Source organism: Trachymyrmex cornetzi, unplaced genomic scaffold (genome assembly GCF_001594075.2).
Source record: "Trachymyrmex cornetzi isolate Tcor2-1 unplaced genomic scaffold, Tcor1.1 scaffold151, whole genome shotgun sequence".
Classification (NCBI taxonomy): Eukaryota; Metazoa; Arthropoda; class Insecta; order Hymenoptera; family Formicidae; genus Trachymyrmex; species Trachymyrmex cornetzi.
In genome coordinates, this window is record NW_017296102.1 from 182,533 (window position 1) to 204,437 (window position 21,905).

The 21,905-nt window shown below is 29.8% G+C and overlaps 2 protein-coding genes across 2 annotated transcripts in view; both read left to right on the forward strand.

Annotated features, from left to right (window-relative positions):
• The window catches only part of LOC108758113 (uncharacterized), a 9,595-nt gene extending 3,036 nt beyond the window's left edge, over positions 1-6,559 (forward strand). The window contains exons 3-10 of the mRNA XM_018502903.1: positions 459-720; positions 794-910; positions 2,463-2,553; positions 2,639-2,775; positions 2,988-3,082; positions 3,186-3,248; positions 6,226-6,487; positions 6,553-6,559. Coding sequence (XP_018358405.1) covers positions 459-720; positions 794-910; positions 2,463-2,553; positions 2,639-2,775; positions 2,988-3,082; positions 3,186-3,248; positions 6,226-6,487; positions 6,553-6,559 — 1,034 coding nt within the window. The remainder of the gene's footprint in view (positions 1-458; positions 721-793; positions 911-2,462; positions 2,554-2,638; positions 2,776-2,987; positions 3,083-3,185; positions 3,249-6,225; positions 6,488-6,552) is intronic.
• A 756-nt stretch (positions 6,560-7,315) lies between these two features.
• On the forward strand, positions 7,316-14,060 carry LOC108758114 (uncharacterized). Its single transcript, XM_018502904.1, has 6 exons — positions 7,316-7,351; positions 8,092-8,191; positions 11,086-11,205; positions 11,283-11,400; positions 11,753-12,014; positions 14,027-14,060. The coding sequence occupies exons 3-6, from the start codon at positions 11,128-11,130 to the stop codon at positions 14,058-14,060; spliced, it is 492 nt and encodes a 163-aa protein (XP_018358406.1). The 5' UTR covers positions 7,316-7,351; positions 8,092-8,191; positions 11,086-11,127.
• Positions 14,061-21,905: the final 7,845 nt, after the last annotated feature.

Here is a 21,905-nt window from a genome sequence, read left to right on the forward strand (position 1 = left end):
ATCAAAAAGACATGGAAGATAGAACATACAGATGCAGAGAAAAAAATATTACAACATTACGCAGAGAAAAGCAGAACTTTCACGATAGGATACGCCAGTAAGTTACCTTTATTTTAAAATTTGTTCATTTTTTTCTATCGGATAGATATCTGGCAATATGAGAAATTAATTCTAGCTTTTTATCCTCTCTTTTACTTCGTTCTAGTTATGTTTTTATTATTTGTCCAAAATAATGCTTTTTTCCTTCATTTTTTTCGAAATATTTTCGAGAGCATTATACAAGTAAGAATGTGTTTGCAAATTTTTTTTTGAACGTGCAGTCCACATTTTCGTTATTTTTATTACATAAATTCCGTTTTCTTTCTGTTAAAATATTGTAACTTTTGAAACATAGAGGAAAATAAAAGGAAAATAACTGATTTATATTATGTAGGAAAATAAGTGACTTATATTTCCAGTTGCTTTATATGCGTCATGGCTATTCTACTCAACGCCATCTATTGCCGTTAGCGGAATCTATACGATTTTACCGACAAACAAAACGTACACTGCCAAGTTCCTATATCGCATAGAACATGTTCTTGATATAGACAAATATTTCGAACTGTTGATGCTTCACGGGTTTATTAGCGTATTCTACATAGTTTCTGTGGTGATAGCTGTCGACACAACGTTTACACTTTACACGCAGCATATCTGCGCATTGTTCGAATGCTTACGGTAAGTTGCCCTCGCAAAGAAGGTTGTATCAAGATCTTTTTTAAAAAATTACGGTATTATAATTTTTAAGCAGTTATAACATAGATCGCATACGAGGCTCGGATTTTGTATTACTGGAACCAAATATTAAGGATGATGAAGCATATCGTAACATAATTGGCTGCATTAAATCGTATCAACATGCCTTAAAGTTAGTATTAACGTAGTTGTGAGTGTGTATCTGTGTGTGTGTGTGTGTGTGCGTGCGTGCGTGTGTGTGTGTGTGTGTGTGTGTGTGTGTGTGTGTGTGGCGTGCGCGCAATACTTTCATAGCATATTTTAGAGATAAAGTATAGAGTAAAAATCCGAATACGCGAAAATATTAAGGCTATAACTTTTTTAAATTATAAGCTAATTTTAATTACTTATAAGTCATAAACTATTTTACTTTTATATGTTTCTATTATTATTTCTGGATTCTTTGGAATATTCTAAGACGAAAACCCTAATACGAAACTGTCAAGATTATAATAATTTGATGAATTATAATTGAAAAACAATTAGCTTTGATATTTTCATATTAGGATTTTTTACTATAGAGGAGATCGGGATCAGTAGACTATAGAGGTAAGTAGAATAATCTCAAGGTTACATTAAAAACAAAGCATGCGAGACACGCGTAAACGTGTATCTATTTTACCTCTTTGGAATACACTCTAAAAATATTGTATGGTAGTTGTTAGACACCCTTTATATATATATATTACACAGGATGTTCTGCAATTTTTTGTCGAGCGCTTTTTGTGTAGATAGAGCGCACTAAACTGACAATGAGTCGAAAAGTCCTTTACCATTATTGTTTTTTATCATTATTGTCCTGTTAACCATTTAATTTACTATATCAAATATATAAATTAAAACATTTTGCTAGTTACTCTAATTAAAACATTTTTTAAATATTGTCAATTTTGTAGTAATATGTGTTACGTACACATTAAATAACCCGCAAATTGACATAGTCGTAAGTTACTATCCCTAATGTAGCGGCGACATCTAGTTGTTCACGACGTACACACTTCGTACTTCCCGTTGTTAACGTTCGCGGCATGAGGTCCTCCCGTTACAATGAGTCGAAAAGTCATTTACCATTTTGCAATTTTTTTAATGATTAAGATATTAATTATTAAAAATTATTTACTTTGTTCTCATAGAACTTCTAGAATTTTTTCAGAATTTTTTATCAACTTTTTAATATTGCAATTTCTTATAGGTATACATACATGGATGTGTGTGTGTGTGTGTGTGTGTGTGCGTGTGTGTGTGTGAGACATGCACGCACGCACGCACGCAACTTGCACAATACGATAGAATACACAAATTATTTGTAAAGCACCAAATTTCCAAGTTTACTGAATCAATTTAATTAAATGTTAAATTTGCAGACTTCATGTTATATTAAATTTAATCACCTTCATACACAGTTTACATACATAGTATACATTACATGACATACATTAGATTTGATTAGATTAGGTCCCCTATAAGATTTAATAATGTTTATACATTAGGTTTATTTAAATAGATCATGGTCGAAACGTCTGTTTTAATGTATATTGTATTATAAGGATTATTAAATATTAACAACAATCAGCTTTTGCTCTTAATCCTTGATATCTTTTAAATTGTTCTATTCAATTAAGCTTTATGTATTAATTGTGATAAATAGACTAAATTATTTCATTATTTCATTATTTTACATATAGATTTTCTGATGTGCTTTCATCTAACTATGCAACATCATTTCTCTTTCTACTGGGCAATGTAATTATATCCTTGAGCTTCGGCGCGGCTGAGGTAAATATTTAAATCATATAATATGTGGTAGCTTTAAACGATATTTTTTAATTTCAAAACGTTTAATAAAATTGCGTAATTTAAGTTGCTAATGGTAAACAATCAACTGGAAGAATTTGTCAAACTTCTCGCTGTTACTTTAGGGCAATTATTACACATATATTTCCTAAGTTTGATTTCTCAAAGATTGATCGATCACAGCAGCGGACTTCAAAACGTAATGTACGCGATTTAATTACATTTGTTAGTGATATTTAAGTAATATAAAAAAATATGGTAAAAAAAAAAGAATATTAAATCAGAAAAAAAACATACCTCATATCTATTTCAGTTTTGTATATTTATTTTTCGCTTTTTAAACAATTAAGTAGTCAATGTCGTCATTTTGTAGATTAAAATTACATAAACAACTAAAGTGTAAAATGCATTGACAGTTACAGCTGCGATTGGTACAAGATTTCGAGGAGATCGAAACAGCTCTTGAGATTTACTTTGCTGCGTACTACTAAGCCCTGCCAAATAACAGTTGGTAATATGTTTGTAATGTCGATGGAGACTTTTAACTCGGTACGTGTAAACGTAATATTATTTTGGTAATTATTTAAAATATAATAATGTAATATTATTTTCAGATCTTAAAAGTATCTTTATCGTACTTCACGATGCTTATGTCACTACAAGTATCGTAACTGAAGGTTTGTAATGGAATTATAAATTGTGTAGTCTCTGGCGTATCAATATCATTATTGTCCTCGTCTATATTAATCATTTAATTCAGTATATCAAATATATAAATTAAGACATTTTGCTAGTGCACTAATTAAAACATTTTTTAAATATTGTCAATTTTGTATTGATATGTGTTATACGTACAATTTAAATAACCCGCGAATTGACATAGTCGTAAGTTACTAGCGCTAATGTAGCGGCGACATCTAGTTGTTCAGGACGTACACATTTCGTACTTCCCCTTGTTAGCGCTCGCGGCATGAGGTCCTCCCATTACAATTCGAAAAGAGTCTCACGCTGAGACTTAGTGCGGTATAATAAAGTATAATAAAGCAAGTATATACAATGTTTTTGAGTCTTTTCCTGATAACAACTGTATACGAGCAGTGCACATGCACGTCAAGGTGGAAATAGCGTATGCATACGCACGCGACACAGATCGCCGAGGAAGCAATTCCTCAACAATATGAATATATTATACCTTTAACACAAAATATAATCGTAATGAATAATAATTGACATAAATCGTCATTTTGTTGTCATAATTATTATTTAAATATAAACATAATTATTAAATAATCATTTAAAACAAATGCTAGTTATTTACAATTATTAGATACAATTTTTACAAATTTGTTAATAAATAATTTTATAATAAATATAATTATAATATAGCATAATGATATCTGTCTTCCGCCTCAAAAACTGGATTAAAAAAGTTTTAAGATAAAATACAATCTTTACATGTATTTAACTAAATTGTAAATTTGAATAAAGTAAAGAAATAATTATTACTAGAAATAAAGTTTAATAAAAAATTAGACACAAATTATACATATTTAGCGTAGGTATCTGTAGAGGAAAGTCGTCGATACTAACATAGGTCTCTAAAGTGACACCCCTTTATTTCTCAGAAACTAACTTTATCGCACTTTATTAATACTAATAAAATCATGATCTGCTTAGCTAATTAAAGAAGTACAAACTTATAATTCATGTATTTGTGGCTTATTTCTATACCAAATCAGATAAAAACCAATTCTATGAATCTAAGAAGAAAATTCTTACGGTATTCTTTTGCAAATTGCGTAATTAAAATAATAGTGACTTTATTATTGATAATGATATATAATTTTAAATGTTTATAGTCTGTGTTTATAATGATATATGGTCTTTGTATATTACGTGTCATTGTATTAAAATATTTTTCTTGCGCATACTACATCAACATAATATGTAATATTTTTTAAAAATAATTAAAAATAATAAAATCATCACACTCACATATTGCATGGTAATATTGTCAATGCATGAAGAACGAAGCAGCAAATAATCATCATGGATCTTGCAGTAGTAGATATGTCGTATACATTATTAGATTTTAATAGAAAAGTATAAATTTTAGTATGTATAAGTGTCAAATATATATATTTATACAATATATATTTTCATATTGCAAAACTCTAAGAGATATTTTTAATTTTTGTACTTACAATATAATTATCTTTTGATATTGTTTTAATTTGTTTCGACACATTTCTGTTGAATAAACCATTCATTACTGCACAACTTACTGTTTGCTCTAAATCAAATTATTGCTTTTAACTACTTTATAAATGATAATATTTTTTATTTCACGGTATATACATATTTATCTAAAATAATTGATGTATGGCGACGGACTATGTGGAGTATAACTGCTGTCTTCTCTGTTTTACAAAAGTGAATATATTATTCAGAATTAAACGCTATCATTTGTGTTGCTTTATGCAATGTCAATAGCATGCGAAATTAAAATTGTAAGACTCTACGTGTCGCTCGCTTGCGGGAGGCGGTTCCCCTTTATTACTTATTCCATTTAATTCAACATATTATATGTATATTTCTCTTTGCAAAAGCATCGACAACCCAAGAGAATATTAAATGAACACCGTGCGGAGGGTTGATGGAAACCTTACCTTCAGCTATTCAAGAATTCCGCTTGAAAATGAATCAACCAATGGACGTCTTTGATACCCGATATTTTCGTGTTAACAAGCTGTTGTTGTCGTTTCTCGGCTTGTGGCCAATGCAATCATCGTCTAACAAAAAGAAACTTTTTTATTGTACAATGTTTGGTATATTGATTCTATTACTGCCGCAGGTATAAATTCTTGTACACGAGTTAGAAAAAAAAATTGTAAGAAAATCAATATTGGAATTTAATACAACATCTAAATTTTCTAAAATTGTTAGTAATTTTTGCGCTATTGGAATTACTTTATAATATTACATAAAAAGTTATATATTCCACATTAGATATAGTATAATTTATATTAATAGATTGCATTCTTGTTCAAACGTATGAGAAATTTGAACGACTTTTACGATGTTCTATTAACTTTTCTTGGCACATGTTTATGTCTTTTCAAAACAATTAGTCTCCATTGGCAGACCGAAAAAGTGAGTATGCCGTAATGCATAATGTTTTTTTTCGTCTAAGAAAAATTGTCATGACTGCAGTTTAGGATGCTCGTTCTGCATGTTCATCATGATTGGTGCTTATCGGCAAAATACAATGATATTTGGATTTTAATGGAATACATGGAGAGAAATCGGATATTCACGCTAGTCTACTCAAGTACACCTATACAAAAAAATTTTACGATAGCCACAACCGAAAATAATAATAATTTTCGCCCATCAATACATTTGATTGTGGTAACTGTAAGATAGATTCATCTTTATAACCATAACCGTCAAGATATAAGTGCCAATCTTATACGGTTATATAACATGATTGTACTATAGTTCTTATAACTAAAAAATGTGTATTAATGGGCGACTTTTGGTCGTGGCAACCGTAGTCGTTTTTTCTTTGTAACGATAAGTATTATACTCAATGATCGTTTTACTAAGCAATTATGCAAAGCAATTATGCAATTATGTGTTTCCTTTTATCAGTTTTTGCAAGTACAGGCATAGCCAGTTTTGTGACAACACCACTCACCATACCGTTAGTTGAGAGAATATTAATGTCAAATGTAACAAGATCAAAACGAATGCCACATCCGACGGAGTTCTTCTTGGATATGGAAAAGTATTATTACATTCTTTTGGCAATTACGTTCGTAGGATACGCGGTATGCGGTATGATAGTAATCGCAACTGACACCATCTATTTCGCCCTGCTGCAACATACCTGTGGTACATTAGCTATACTAAGGTATTCTAACTTTGCTTTGGTTTACTTATCGATTTATAATAAAATACAATTTTACTCTTATATAGTATATGAATATATACTTACAGTTATCGTTTGACTGCATACGATAAATCGAAAAAATGTTTCAATCGTAATCCCACATCTAAAGGGGATACAGATGTTGAGAACATGGTACATTGTATACAACTACAAATCAGAATAGAGAGGTTCTTATAAATCAAGCAAAATTAAGATCTATCAGAAAATATTATAAATATGATTTTCCTATTTCTATTTGTTATCAATAGATTAATCTACTTGATTGAGACGACATTCGCGATATGTCTTTTCACTGACGTTGGCTTAGGCGTTCTACTTCAATGTTGCGGATGTGTTAGGGTTATAACATTTAATATACAATTAATATCTATTTAATAAACTATTGGTCCACTATTACATACTGCGACGGAAAATATTCTCGTATATTGTTTTAAAACGAATCGCTAATACAGAATTTTGCAGATTGTGACTCGTACGGAATTGGCAAGAAACGGTCCGCTTGTACTCATTCAATCTATTCGATCTTTTTTCACTAGCTGGCTAGGACAGAAAATAATAGATCACAGTTCTCAAATTTCTGTTGCCGCGTAAGTTATTAATGTAATTAATTATTTATTATTGTAATTATTAATTATTATTGTAGTTATTAATGTAAATAATGATGACTAATTTGAAAATAATAAAATTTTTAGATATAACGGAATATGGTACCAAATGTCTTTAGAAGCAAAAAAGATGTTGTTATTATTTATAATGAAATGTCAAAAACCGTATCACATAACTGTAGCGAAATTATATGCAATCTGTTTGGAAACTTACAGCTCGGTATGATAAAATTCAGTACATAAATATTAGCTGCAAAAATAAGTAAATCTCAAATTTGTATAAATAATTTATTTGGTAATTATTCAGATTGACGGATGATCTTAACCTGGACGTAGTTGTCAAGGTCATGATACTGAGTAATTTTCAAAAAATTTTAGGTATTACGCCGGTCACAGGCGTTCGTCCAAAAGTTATTAACAAATAAAGTTTAAAAAATAATGTCTTATTTCTGAGTTATATTTACCATATGCAATATTGAAAACTACCTTATACACTTCCTGCCTAGAGGCGTTCGATTTTCCATGTGACGGAATTTTCCACTGTACGTTCAAAATTTATTAACAAATTAAGTTTAAATAATAATGTCTTATTTCTGCTATCGTACACCCCAAAGTAGAAGGAAGGTGGAGGTGGAACTTCCTTCATGTGGAAAATCATATGCCAGTCAGTATGTATATAAAGTATATATAGTAAAAATAAGACGTAATTTTTGAACTTAATTTGTTAATAACTTTTGAATGTACAGTGACCGTCTAAAATTTTTGGAAGTCACACAGGGTTATGGCCTTGACATATGATAAGGTCAAGGTCATTAACTCGATGTCCATTAATCTGAATAATTTCCATTTATGTTTTAACAATGCCGAAAATATATAAAAATATTTTATTCAACTTTGCATACACAAAAATTATATTGTATATAAAAAATATACATTTTAATACTACATTATATTTTTAAGTTCATGAGAACATCCGTTTACTACGTTACGGTAATGGTATCATTGAACTCGGACATGTAATCATTTGTAATATGGAGGTCTGTGATTTGTTATCAAGAAGGTAATTATAAATAGATGTATTTTTGTTATCGTATGTATTGTCGAAAATTAGAAAAGATTAAAACAAATTTAAATCTTTTATATTTTTTACAATATTATATTTCTTATTCTAATTTCTTAGTTAATTTTCAATTAAGCTTCTACCTTAATAAATTTAATAAATTATAATAATTTATATGCAATTATATACTCGTGTATGCAGTAAAAAAATTGTGTATTTATGTTGAATTAAACCGTCCACTCACGTTCATTAATAGTTTGTGTTGAATTTTTTAACATATTCGAGTGTTAAATTGACATAATATGAATATGTTATTTAAATATTATTTGTTAAATTGTGATATTCTTAGTGTCAAAATAACACAATTTATGAATAAGTGAACAAATAACATAAACATAAAGCATTTTAAAATGTAAATTTTATGATCACACAATCAATAAAATGTTGATAAATTTTGCATATCATAAATGTCAATTTTAATTAACAAAAAAATATATGTTTCCACAAAAAATATGTCGATTTGTTTCCAAATTGTGTGGCTTCTTGTATTTATTTTTTTATATACATAATATTTTTAACTTTTTAACATATTCATCCTGTGTTAAATTAACTAAAAAATTTGAGTGGACCGTTTGCAATTTATGTTAAATTTGACATAATCTTTCCAACAGTGTCGAAACGTAAAAAAAATATAACTAAAAGTATTCAAAAGTTAGCTACAAATTATGCTTCAAATATTATTACATTATAGAAGCAAACAGAATTCTTTATCGATTATAAAAAATTTATAATTTATTAAATATATAATAATATCAATTATCTAATAATTACGGCAAAAATAACTTCATATCTAATTAAAAACCAAACTGTTTAAACCAAACTGTTAAAAAACAACATAAGTTCCTACATATTCTGAAATAATCTGTCTGTAATGATATATGGTCTTTGTATATAAACTTTCACAGTAAAATGTTTAATATGCCAATAATTAGTCGTATTCAAAATGTCATGAAAATCCAACAACATAAGTTCCTACATATTCTGAAATAATCTGTCTGTAATGATATATGGTCTTTGTATATTACGTGTCATTATATTAAAACATTTTTGTTGCGCATCAACATAATAATATGTAACATTTCTTTAAAATAATGAAAGCGTCACTCACATATTGCATGATAATATTGTCAATGCGTGAAGAACGAAGCAGCAAATAACCATCATGAATCTTGTAGTTGTTAGTATGTCATATATATTATTAGATCTTAATAGAAGAATACAAATTTTAATATGTATAAGTGTTAAATATGTAATATTTATTTATACAATATTTATTTTCATATTACAAAACTTTAAGAGATATTTTTATATTCATCTTTGTACTTCTAATAGAATTATCTTTTGATATTGTTTTAATTTATTTAGACACATTTCTGTCGAATAAACAATCCATTACTGCACAACTTACTGTTTGCTGTAAATCAAATTATTGTTTTTAACCATTTTATAAATGATAATATTTTTTATTTCATAGATATATACAAAATGTCCCGTAAATTTTTGCCATTGTACTTTTTGCCACGTTTTGCAATTTTCGCAATAGTTAACAAGATATTAATTACTAAAAATTACCAAATATTCTCGTCTTGAATAATTTTTTACTCAAATACTATCAATTTTATAGAAAAGCTGCAAGAGACAAAAATCGTCTATCTTCTTCTCATAAAGTTCTGAGAATTTCTTCAGAATTTTTTTAGAATTTTTTAATATCGTATTTTCTCATGTTGGTAAAAATAAGAAAATGCAGTACTAAAAAGTTAATAAAAAATTCTGAAAAAATTCTCAGAACTTTATGAAAAAAAAATTAATGATTTTTGTCTCTTGCAGTTTTTCTGTAAAGTTGATAGTATTTGAGGAAAAAATTATTCAGGACCGATATTTGGCAATATTTAGTAATTAATATCTTGTTAACTATTGCGAGAATTGCAAAATGGTACAGGACTTTTCGACTCAGTTTAGTCCGCTCTATCTGCACAAAAGCGATTGGCAAAAACTTTTGGGAAATCCTGTATAATCTAAACAAATGGAGTCCTTATTCAATTTTAAGTTTAAAAAATGTCTAAAATTTAATGTCTTATAAAACAGACTTACAGACAAAGAGCAAGGAAAAAAAAGAGGAAAAGAAAAAAAAACTTACTGGACATTCTTTTTCTTTCAAATTCTATTTGCAGTAGCACCGATATATTTAATGTAAAAATACTAAACTTGATAAAATTAATTATTCCAATATATCGACTGATTTCTTTAGTTTAAATAAAATAAGACGGTTTGATCTTTGCGATTCTGCAGCAGTTTGGGTGTATACTTACTACCATTTATCTTATAGTTGTAGGAATATCGCTTAATTTATAAAGCGATGGATATACAATGTACAGTCGCAGTTATAGAACTTTTCGATCACAAAGAGAATTCATCTGTTAAGAGAAACGCAATATACTACTCATAAATATGTGATTGCGAGATACTGTGAAATATATCTCATTGTCTTTTCGTTAGGCTGTTTCACTTTTTGAAAACCTCTAAAAGGAATACGGAAATACTGTTTCAAGGAAATAAATTCTGCGATTAGACGTGAACGTTCGACGAAATATCTGGTCGTTTCGAACAATTACTTTTCTCAATGTCCTTCTTTGACAATCGCTACTATTACCTTAACAAAAGGTTTCTGGCCGTAATCGGCCAATGGCCATTTCAATCGCGACTGGAAAGTAACGTGATGTTCGCCATTACATCTTTGTTCACTTTCAGTTTTATGTCCTTTCTGGTATTTAAAGAAATGCACAACAAGGAAACGTTAAAATCAGCACTGATAATTCGTTTCTGATTTTCGACAGTTTTGGGGCTTAGCAGCTGGGATAACGGATCTGAACATCGTTATGGACAACGTTTCGGAGATACTGGTGAATAGTGTAATCGCTATAAAGCTCATTAATAGCGTGTTTACTAATGACAAAGTTCGTATCTTTCGGCTGTATGAAAAGCTAATTGAATCATTCTGTGATTGTATGTAAATGATTTTTTCGAGCTATAGATGAAAGTACTCCTGCAGGACATCAAAAAGACATGGAAGATAGAACATACAGATGCAGAGAAAAAAATATTACAACATTACGCAGAGAAAAGCAGAACTTTCACGATAGGATACGCCAGTAAGTTACCTTTATTTTAAAATTTGTTTATTTTTTTCTATCGGATACATGTCTGGCAATATATGAGAAATTAATTCTAGCTTTTTATCCTCTCTTTTACTTCGTTCTTGTTATATTGTTATTATTTGTCGAAAATAATGCTTTTTCCTTCATTTTTTTCAAAATATTTCCGAGAGCATTATACAAGTAAGAATGTGTTTGCAAATGTTTTTTGAACATGCAGTCCACATTTTCGTTGTTTTTATTAAACTCCGTTTTCTTTCTGTTAAAATATTGTAACGTTTGAAATATAGAGGAAAATAAGAGGAAAATAAGTAATTTATAGAGAAAAATAAGTGATTTATATTTCTAGTTGCTTTATATGCGTCATGGCTTTTCTACTCAACGACATCAATCGTCGTCAGCGGAATCTATACGATTTTACCAACAAACAAAACATACACTGCCAAGTTCCCATATCGCATAGAACATGTTCTTGATATAGACAAATATTTCGAACTGTTGATGCTTCACGGGTTTATTAGCGTATTCTACATAGTTTCGGTGGTGATAGCCATCGACACAACGTTTGCACTTTACACCCAGCATATCTGCGCGTTGTTCGAATGCTTACGGTAAGTTGCCCTCGCGAAAAAGGTTGTATCAAGATCTCTTTTAAGAAATTCACAGAAAAAAATAAATTCCTGATTCAAGTATATTTTTATTCTTGAACGCTATTTACTTTTATTTAAGTATAAAATGTTCTCTTCAATTATAAATGTTCACCGGCATCAACAGGGTTGGGTAAATTAACTTTTTTTTTAACTCTAAATTAAGATACAAGTTAATTTATAATGAAATTAATTGAATTAAATTTAAGTTAATAAAAAAAAGTAATTGAAAAGTTAAAAGTTAAATTTATTTATTTTTTATTTTTTTATTTCATGAGAGAGATTCCATGGTTTCAGTCTTACAAATAACAGAAATGACAAATACATACTGTAATTAGGAAATACTCTATATTTTATTTACATGTTTTGTTCATATATACTGTTTACATAGACTGTTATATATACTGTTTGAACATTTTGTTCAGATATACTTATTAAATTTAAGTAATAAAACCATTTCGAAATTTTTGTCGGATATCTTTTCTCGCAAGTTATCGAAAGTGAGTCCTCCTGCATTGAACAGCCGATCAACGTAAACCCACGTGACTAAGCCGAATTTGGTATTGATGTGTTATAATTTAATAATAAGGAATAATAGATTTCAATCTATCAGATACTATAGATATATCAAAATACATGGTTTCTGATAGATTGAAAGCGTCGATTGTGTAATTTGAAATTTAATGAAAATTACAAAAGTGAGCAAATTCACTAGAATATTTATAATTTCGTTGGTCAACATCTATTAAATTTGCTTACTTTTGCAATTTTCACCTTATACTAAGCTATCGCTATTGCCGCGTATTATGTCTGAGACTTAACTTAAAAAAAAATTAAATAAAAATTAATAGTTACAGATAAAATATAACAAAATTAAGTTAAGAGTCTAAATTGTAACTAAATTAAGTTAAAATTAATTAATTTTTTTAACTTTTTAACTTAACTTTTATCTTTTTAACTTTGCACTACCCAACCCTGGGCATCAATAATAAATAGATTTATGCAAAGTATATTTTATTCTTAAAATTGTATGTATTCTTGTTTCTAAAATCATTAGTTCTAACAAACTCAATCGTATTATTTGTAAACTATTCATTCTTGGATTAAGAATTACAAATTTAAAAATTCGCCAGCAGGCGGCAACAGTGTGTACAAGGGCCTCTCAGTAATATCAAGATGTCGGAAGTGCATGGGTGTAGTGAATGATAATTGACGTGGTTTTATGAGTGAACTGTTGCATTCGTGGAACATTCCTTTAAATGTGGTTCGATTTTTAAGGGTGGATGAGATATTCAGCTCGTCCTAATGTTTCTGTCAGTTATATTATAAATGGGGATGCGTGAACAGCCGGCCGACTTTGTCCCTGCGACGTGACAATTATAAAGAGGTGCCTATACAAGCGGGCGAATTTTCCGCGGCGGATTGCAGATCTGCTATCCACAGTTAAATGGACGAGATGAGCAATGAATCCGTCGCGGCGGATCCGCCTGTATATGCAAGCCAGCGTTGTCTACCATTGTGTTGACCACAAGGTTGACCGTCTGTTTGCATATTACTTATTTGCAATATGGCTAACGGAGGTATTGATAAAACGGTTTCAACATTTCACTTACCTTTGAGCTACATTAATAGAGGGTATAATCCAAATTTGATTCAGTTTATCGTCACTTACTGCAGTATTGATTTCTGTTATCTTAATATTACTGGAAAACATACTGTGGATTTGAAATAAGTTGACAAAAGGTATCATTGAAAAAAATAATGCTAATATAAGCATATTTAATGTTGAACACATGTGCAACTTTATTCTTTTATTGAAATAAAATTTGTTTTTAACTAAGAATAAAATTTATTTTATTTTACGAATAATTTATTGTTAATCGGAAATTGTTTATTCTTGGCGCTATTCTAAGCATAAAATATTCTTGGGTTAAAACATTTATGCATTTCTTTAAGAATTTATTTTTTTGTGCAAGGCTCGGATTTTGTATCACTCGAACCAAATATTAAGGATGATGAAACGTATCGTGACATAATTGGCTGCATCAAATCGTATCAACATGCCTTAAAGTTAGTATTAACGTAGTTATGTGCGCGCGCGTGTGTGTGTGCGTGCAATACTTTCACAGTATATTCTAGAGATAAAGTATCCGGAAAAAGATTGAAAATACGAAAATGGACATGCAAATCCGAGTAATTGGCAGAAAAATAGATCGCAGAAAGCTACATGCAAGAATAAATTACCCTTAATTTGCTGTGCCGAGGACACTGAGGGTTGTGCTGACTTGTGCTAGGTTAGCACAACTCATATTTAAAATATTGTTTAAAAAATCGCAAAATGGGAGGCTGGCCTAAAAAATCGTTCTTTTTTTCATTTTTTAACGTATTTTTTGTGTTTTGACTTTAATACTCGAACACAATGTAGCACAAACCTAGCACAATTCTCAAAATAATTCTAAAAGTGGAGGGCTAACTTAGTATAAGCCTCTGGAATACACTTTAAAAATATTGTACGATAGTTGTTAGACACCCCGTGTATATATATATATGTATATATATGTATACACAGGGTATCCGAATTCTTCCGACAGAGTTCGTGGACATATAGAATGGACTAAATAATGGAATAATTAATTTACTTATAATTTAGTCTACTTATCAAGATTAATACATAAAGCTCAATTGAATAGAACAATTTAAAAGATATCAAGGATTAAGAGCAAAAGCTGATTTTTAGTTGTTAATATTTAACAATCTTTACAAAATAATATACATTAAAACAGACGTTTCGACCATAATCTATTTAAACAAATTTAATGTATAAACAATATCAAATCTTATAGGAGACCTAATCTAATCAAATATAATGTATATTATGTAATGTATACTATGTATGTATACTGTATGAAACCAAAGGCAACAGCCGGTTGTAATCCGCCGAACATGATACGCTAGTGCGACACGATCGCCACATGCATAACATCGCTATAACAATAATCATACTGACTAACTACATTTGGAATATAAGAAGAAGAGAGAAGTAACATATTTTAATGATTTTTACTGCTTTAGCATGTTATAAGAACGAATCAAATTAGGCTTTTTAAATGATATTGTAATAAGTATAGAAATTTTACTAAATATCAATTGTGCTTGTTACTTATAGTAAAACAACGTTGAATATTATAGTATAACAATATGACCTAATTATGGTCGAAATGTTTGTTTTAATGTAGTTTTAATGTATATTATTTTGTAAGGATTATTAAATATTAGCAACTAACAATCAGCTTTTGCTCTTAATTTAATCTTTTAAATTGTTCTATTCAATTGAGCTTTATGTATTAATTTTGATAAATAGACTAAATTATTTTATTATTTTATATTTTTACATGTAGATTTTCTGATGTGTTCTCATCTAACTATGCAACATCATTTCTCTTTCAACTGGGCAATGTAATTATATCTTTGAGCTTCGGCGCGGCTGAGGTAAACATTTGAAATACATAAGTGAGTGCAAAAAAAATATTCGTACAGAGTAAAATATTTTTTTAAAAAACTTTATTTTTAAAATTAAATATTATCCAGTGAGAAATGAGTCATCGAAATGATGTCGAATTGATACAAATACGATGATTTCAACATCGATTTGACGTCGATTCGACGTTTAATTGACGATCATTTCTTATTGGATAATTAACTATTTATTCATAAAGAATAAAATAAACTGTATGTTTCTTAAAATTATATATACCAAAAAGATACGTATTAATTAAAACAAAATATATCATTTGAAAAAAAGCGAAAATTAAAAATTTTATTGTTTGAATGCTCAAAAAGTATTCATACAGATGATAAATTTATAGCTTCTAAAATCAGGAATACATGCGAAGCTCGTTTGTTTATGTTAGAACAGAATGTATTCATTGTATAAAATTGCTAATTAATGTTTGTTTTCTACAAATAAGACTTTTTTTATAACAAATTTCCTTGTATGAATACTTTTTGTTCTCACTGTATATGGAAGTTTTAAACGATAATTGCTTTTTTATTTGAAAACATCTAATAACATGTAATTTTAGTTAATAATGGTAGACAATCAATTGGGCGAAATTATCAGAATTCTTGCTTCTACTTTATCGCAATTGATACATATATATTTCCTAAGTTTGATTTCTCAAAGATTGATTGATCACAGCAGCGGATTCCAAAACGTAATGTACGCAATTAATTACATTTGCTAGCTAACATTTGCTTATATCAGAAAAGATGCATGTGTAAAATCAGAAAAAATATATTTTAGCTGTTTTATGTATTTATTTTTCGTTTTAAACAATTAAATGGTCAATGTCGTCATTTTGTAGGCTAAAATTACATGAATACTAACTCAAGTGTGAAATGCATTAACAGTTACAGCTGCGATTGGTATAACATTTCGAAATCGAAACATCTCTTGAGATTTACTTTGCTGCGTACTACTAAGCCGTGCCAAATAATAGCTGGTAATATGTTTGTAATGTCGATGGAGACTTTTAACTCGGTACGTGTAAACGTAACATTATTTTGGTAATTATTTAAAATACATTATTGTAATATTATTTTTAGATCTTAAAAGTATCTTTATCGTACTTCACGATGCTTACGTCACTACAAGTATCGTAACTGAAGGTTTGTAATGGAATTAGAAATTGTATAGTCTCTGGCGTAATCAATATCATTATTGTCCTCGTCTATTAACCATTTAATTTACTATATCAAATATATAAATTAAAACATTTTGCTAGTGCACTAATTAAAACATTTTTTTAATATTGTCAATTTTGTATTGATATGTGTTACGTACATTTTAAATAACCCGCGAATTGATATAATCATAAGTTACTAGCGCCAATGTAGCGGCAACATTTTGTACGGAAGAGTCCCTATAATGAGAGTGGGGACATGAGACTGGAAGAACGCCACTGTCAGGCCCCGGCCGGAAACAGCAAATAACGCGCGCGCAATTCAAAGTTTTGGTAATAGTAAAATTTGGTAATAGTAAAAAATTATAATCACAATATCCGTAATTATTGATTAAATCATGTTGCATATGTATACAGATTAGTTTGTCGATTTTAACTCACCATTTTTGCCGGGCTTCATCGTAAAAAGCCAATTTATAAACACAATATAACATACCTCACATAACACTGAATTTTTTGTCGGATTCCAATTTGGTTTGTCCAGTACTCAAACTACCGCAATCCACTGGGTTCTCCTGTCATCTTTAGGGAACATTGATGTCTTGATCCCTTGTGTTGATCTCGAATTATCAATTATAGTTTCAATTCATTTTTTTTTCAATTTGTTGAAAAATTTTAATGAAAAAAATATTAAAAAAGTTTTAATACAAAATAATTAATATAAGAAATAAAATTTATTTAAAAAAAGTGTATTAAAAAAAATTATATATGTGTATACTGCGTATGTCTGTACACTAGTTCATTCTTATTTAATAATCTTAATTCAATAATGAAACTTCAATGATGAGTGGGCTATTGGAGCCTTACGCAAGTTATTATATTGCGAATAATGAAATCAATATAAAGATATTATTTAACAAATTATATTTAAATTCAAACAATCGAATCAATTCAATCAAACGCCATTTCGATCTTTGGTCATCTTCAGTGATTTTACACATTAAAACCTTCTTAAAAACCAATACAATATGTTAACTTCTATGTATATATAAGAACTAAAATTCTTCATTCGTCAAGTATATAAAATTCGTTCTTCGTTACCATATTAGTTCTACTAAATGTTGTCACACATCTTATTATTATATCCCTGGTTACGTTACGTTATGTTATGTGGAACATCGCAGATCCGAGGATTATCTTTGCATTGATATCATTATTCGCAATATAATAACTTGCGTAAGGCTCCAATAGCCTACTCATCATTGAAGTTTTATTATTGAATTTATTTGAGCCGGTTTTCTATTAATTGTTAATCTTAATTCATTCTTTCTTCAATCTGTTTAACATTGTAATATCATCAGTTAATACATCATTCAGTTGACAGATCATTCGTGGCGACAAGTGACACTAGTAAACAACAGACCGTATATAATTACAAATATATGTAAAATAATAAAAGTGAAAAGATTATTGAAAATTATTCAAAGTTTGTTGATAATTTATAATCTATATAACACTGTATGATAGTATCTTGAAAAATTTATATTTTAGAACTGTGAACAATATTTTTTGAAAATAGCGCTTCCGATAAACTCGCACTGAGAGAAAAGATTTTATTATAGGAACAAATCAAGGGAAAGCAAATGTGATATTTGTTAAAAAAACAATCGAATTATTACGATTGCAAATTAATTCGTCAATGTAACAAATAATCAATGGTATCGCTAGCAAATAAGAGGCTCATATATATATAAAAGTCGTAGACGGTTGCAGGGTCTCAAATCGTAAGAAATTGATTAATTCTAGTCAAGTATTCTCCCTATATTTGACTGTGCTTGATCGGTTTCCTACAACTTAAGACTCCACGATCATCTACGAATTCTATGTAAACGAGCTAAAGTCTATCCAAAAGATAGGTTAGATTCTATATAGTTTGTTTCTGTTACTAATAATTAGTTGGTATAGCAGACTAGCAGCAATCACAACAACATAATTTGTTGTTACATATTTACCGATCACCGATTAAAGGTACTGGTGGCTTGCTAAATTAACAAAATCCTTTCTCTTTATAGTGCGATATAACTAATTCCTGACTGGATCTTTTGGTTTAAATAAAATAAGGCAGTTTTTGCGATTTTGCAGTTTGCATGCAGATTACTACCATTTATCTTATAGTTTTAGGAACTTGCTCGATTTATAAAGCGATGGATATACAATGTACAGTCGCAGTTATAGATCTTTTCAATCACGAAAAGAGTCGTCCATTGAGAGACAAGAGATTACTCATAAATATGTGATTGGTACTGCGGGATATATCTCATCGTTTTGTCGTAGCGCTATAATACTTTTCTTTTTAAAAATATTTTCAAAGAAAATAATACGGAAGTACTATTTAGTTTATATCAAGGATATAAACTCTGCGACAATCGTGAATATTCGACAAGATATCTGATCATTTATCGAACGATAATATTTTCTCAGTACTGCAATATGTCTTTCTTTGACAATCGCTACTATTACCTCAACAAAAGGTTTATGGTCATAATCGGCCAGTGGCCATTTCAATCGCGAGTGGAGGGTAACATGCTGTTTGCTGCAGCATTTTTGTTCATTCTCAGTTTGATAGCCTTTGAGGTGTTTGAAATATATAAAGAAAGGATACATTAGAATCGATGTACATTTGATGATACGTTTCTCATTTTCAACAGACTTGGGGCTTAGTAGCTGGTATAACAGATCTGAACATCATCATGGAAAACGCTTCGCCTTTATTAGTAGATTGTTTCATGATGCTGAAACTCATGAATTGTGTGTTTACTAATAACAAAGTTTGTATTCTTACGTTCTGCCGTATATAAATGAATCAGATCGTAATGTGATTATATACCAAATAATTTTTTCGAGCTGTACAGATTAAAGAGCTTCTGAAGGACGTTGAAGAAACGTGGAAGATAAAACATACGGGCCCGGAGAAAGAGATATTACAGCATCACGCGGAGAAAAGCAAAATCTTCGCCATACGATACGCGAGTAAGTTGTCTTTATTGTACAATACACAATTTACTCATTTCTTTCTTTCGGATAAATACTGCACATCTAGTAAGATATGAAACATTGATACACACACACTTTTAAAGCACTATAAAAATACAAACGTACAAAATTATTTCTCTATATAATCTCCGGACTTAGAAACACATTTTTCCCAACAAATAGGTAGTTTTTTTATTCCGCTATTGTAAAATAAAGGTGGTTGTGACACCAGTCAATTGTCCAAGAACGCTTTGACAGCAACATCGTCATCAAATCTCTGTCCTTCGAGTGCTTCTTTTAGTGATACAAACAAATAATAATCGCAGGGCGATAAGTCCGGAAGGTGTTCCAGGGTTGTAGTCCATAACAAATTCTCACTTTTTTGTCGAGTTTGGGCAGCTGTATAGGATCGGGCATTATCGTGTAGCAGAATAATATCTCGTATTGGAAATTCGCGTCTTTTCCGACAATATGCGAGTTTTGTTTAGTTCAAAAGTTGGCAGTAGTATGTGGCGTTCACAGTACGACGTTCATGGGGAAAATCAATATACAAAATCTTTTTTGTGAAAATAAAAAAATCCTTTTTGTTGAAATAAAAAAATACAGTTGCAAGAACCTTTCCAGCTAAAACTGACGTCGGTTGTCTTCATTTTCAACTGCTTCTCGTCCTTCCAAAAATTGTTTATGTCACGCGTACGTTGAATCTTCTTAAGAGTATTGTCCCCGAACTGTGCCTTAAGCCTTCTCAAAATTTTGGTCGGTTTTACGCCCTTTTTAGTAAGAAACTTGATAATAACCCATTGCGCAACAGGCGAAGATACCTCTTGCCCTGACATCGTGTACTGACTAAAGGAGCGGTAGTGTGCATGGGATCCTCTACGGGGAGGATCTCCTTCAGGCATCCCTAACTGTAATGCTTAGAAGCCGCACCTCTCTTCGTTCACCTCACGGCACGTATAAAAATAAGTTCGGTTTATATTTGATTCACCCTGGTATTACCTTTTTACTCTCTCTTTTGATTTGTTCTTATTACGTTATTATTATTATTGCCCAAAATTTTTTTCTTCTTCCTTTTCTTTGAAATATCTTCAAAAGTATGTAAGTTGGAATATTTGCAATTTTCTATTCTAAATACTAGCTTACCTTTTTATTGTACATACATACATATATACATGTTAAATAAACTCCATTCTCTTTCTATAAAAATATTACGACTTTTTGAGCAATGTAAAGGAGAAGGTGTAACATTCCAGTTGTTTTTTACGCTGTGTGGCTGTCCTACACTCTGACACCGGTCGTCACTAGCGGGATGTACAAGATTTTACCGACGAACAAAACGTATGACGCTAGGTTTCTATATCGATTGGAACATGTTCTTGATATGGACAAATATTTCAACATGCTGATGCTTCATGGATTCATTAGCGTATTCTATGTATGTCATGTGCCGATAGCTCTCGACACAACGTATACACTTTGCATCCAACACATCTGTGCGTTGTTTGAATGCTTACGGTAAGTTGTCGTCACGAATAAACTGCATCGAGATCTCTTTTTATAAAAACAGTAATATAATAATTTTATTAAATAGCTATAACATAGAGCGCATACAAAGCTCGGATTTTGTTTTTCTTCAGCCAAACATTGAGGATGATGAAGCATATTGTCACATAATTGACTGCATCAAATCCTACAAACATGTTTTAAAGTTAGTATTAATGCAGGCTTTAATGTGCGCGCGCGCGCGCGTGTGTGTGTGTGTGTGTGCGCGCATTTATGCCCACACGCGACTCACACATTTTGCACAGTATAATAGAACTTACAAAATATTTGTAAAATACCTCATTTTCAAATTCATGTCAATTTATGTGTTAAATTTTGAATTAAATATAATCGTTTACAGATTATATATATATTACATTTTGTTAAATAAACTAAATTATTTATTTTAATTATTTTACATGTAGACTTTCCGATGTGTTGTCATCTAGCTACTCAATAGCATTTCTCTTTCTATTGGGAAATGTAATTATATCCTTAAGCTTCGGTTCAGCTGAGGTAAACTTTCAAGATACATATATGGTAGCCTTCAATGTATATGTGATAATTAATTTCTAATTTAAAAAATGCCTAATAAAGT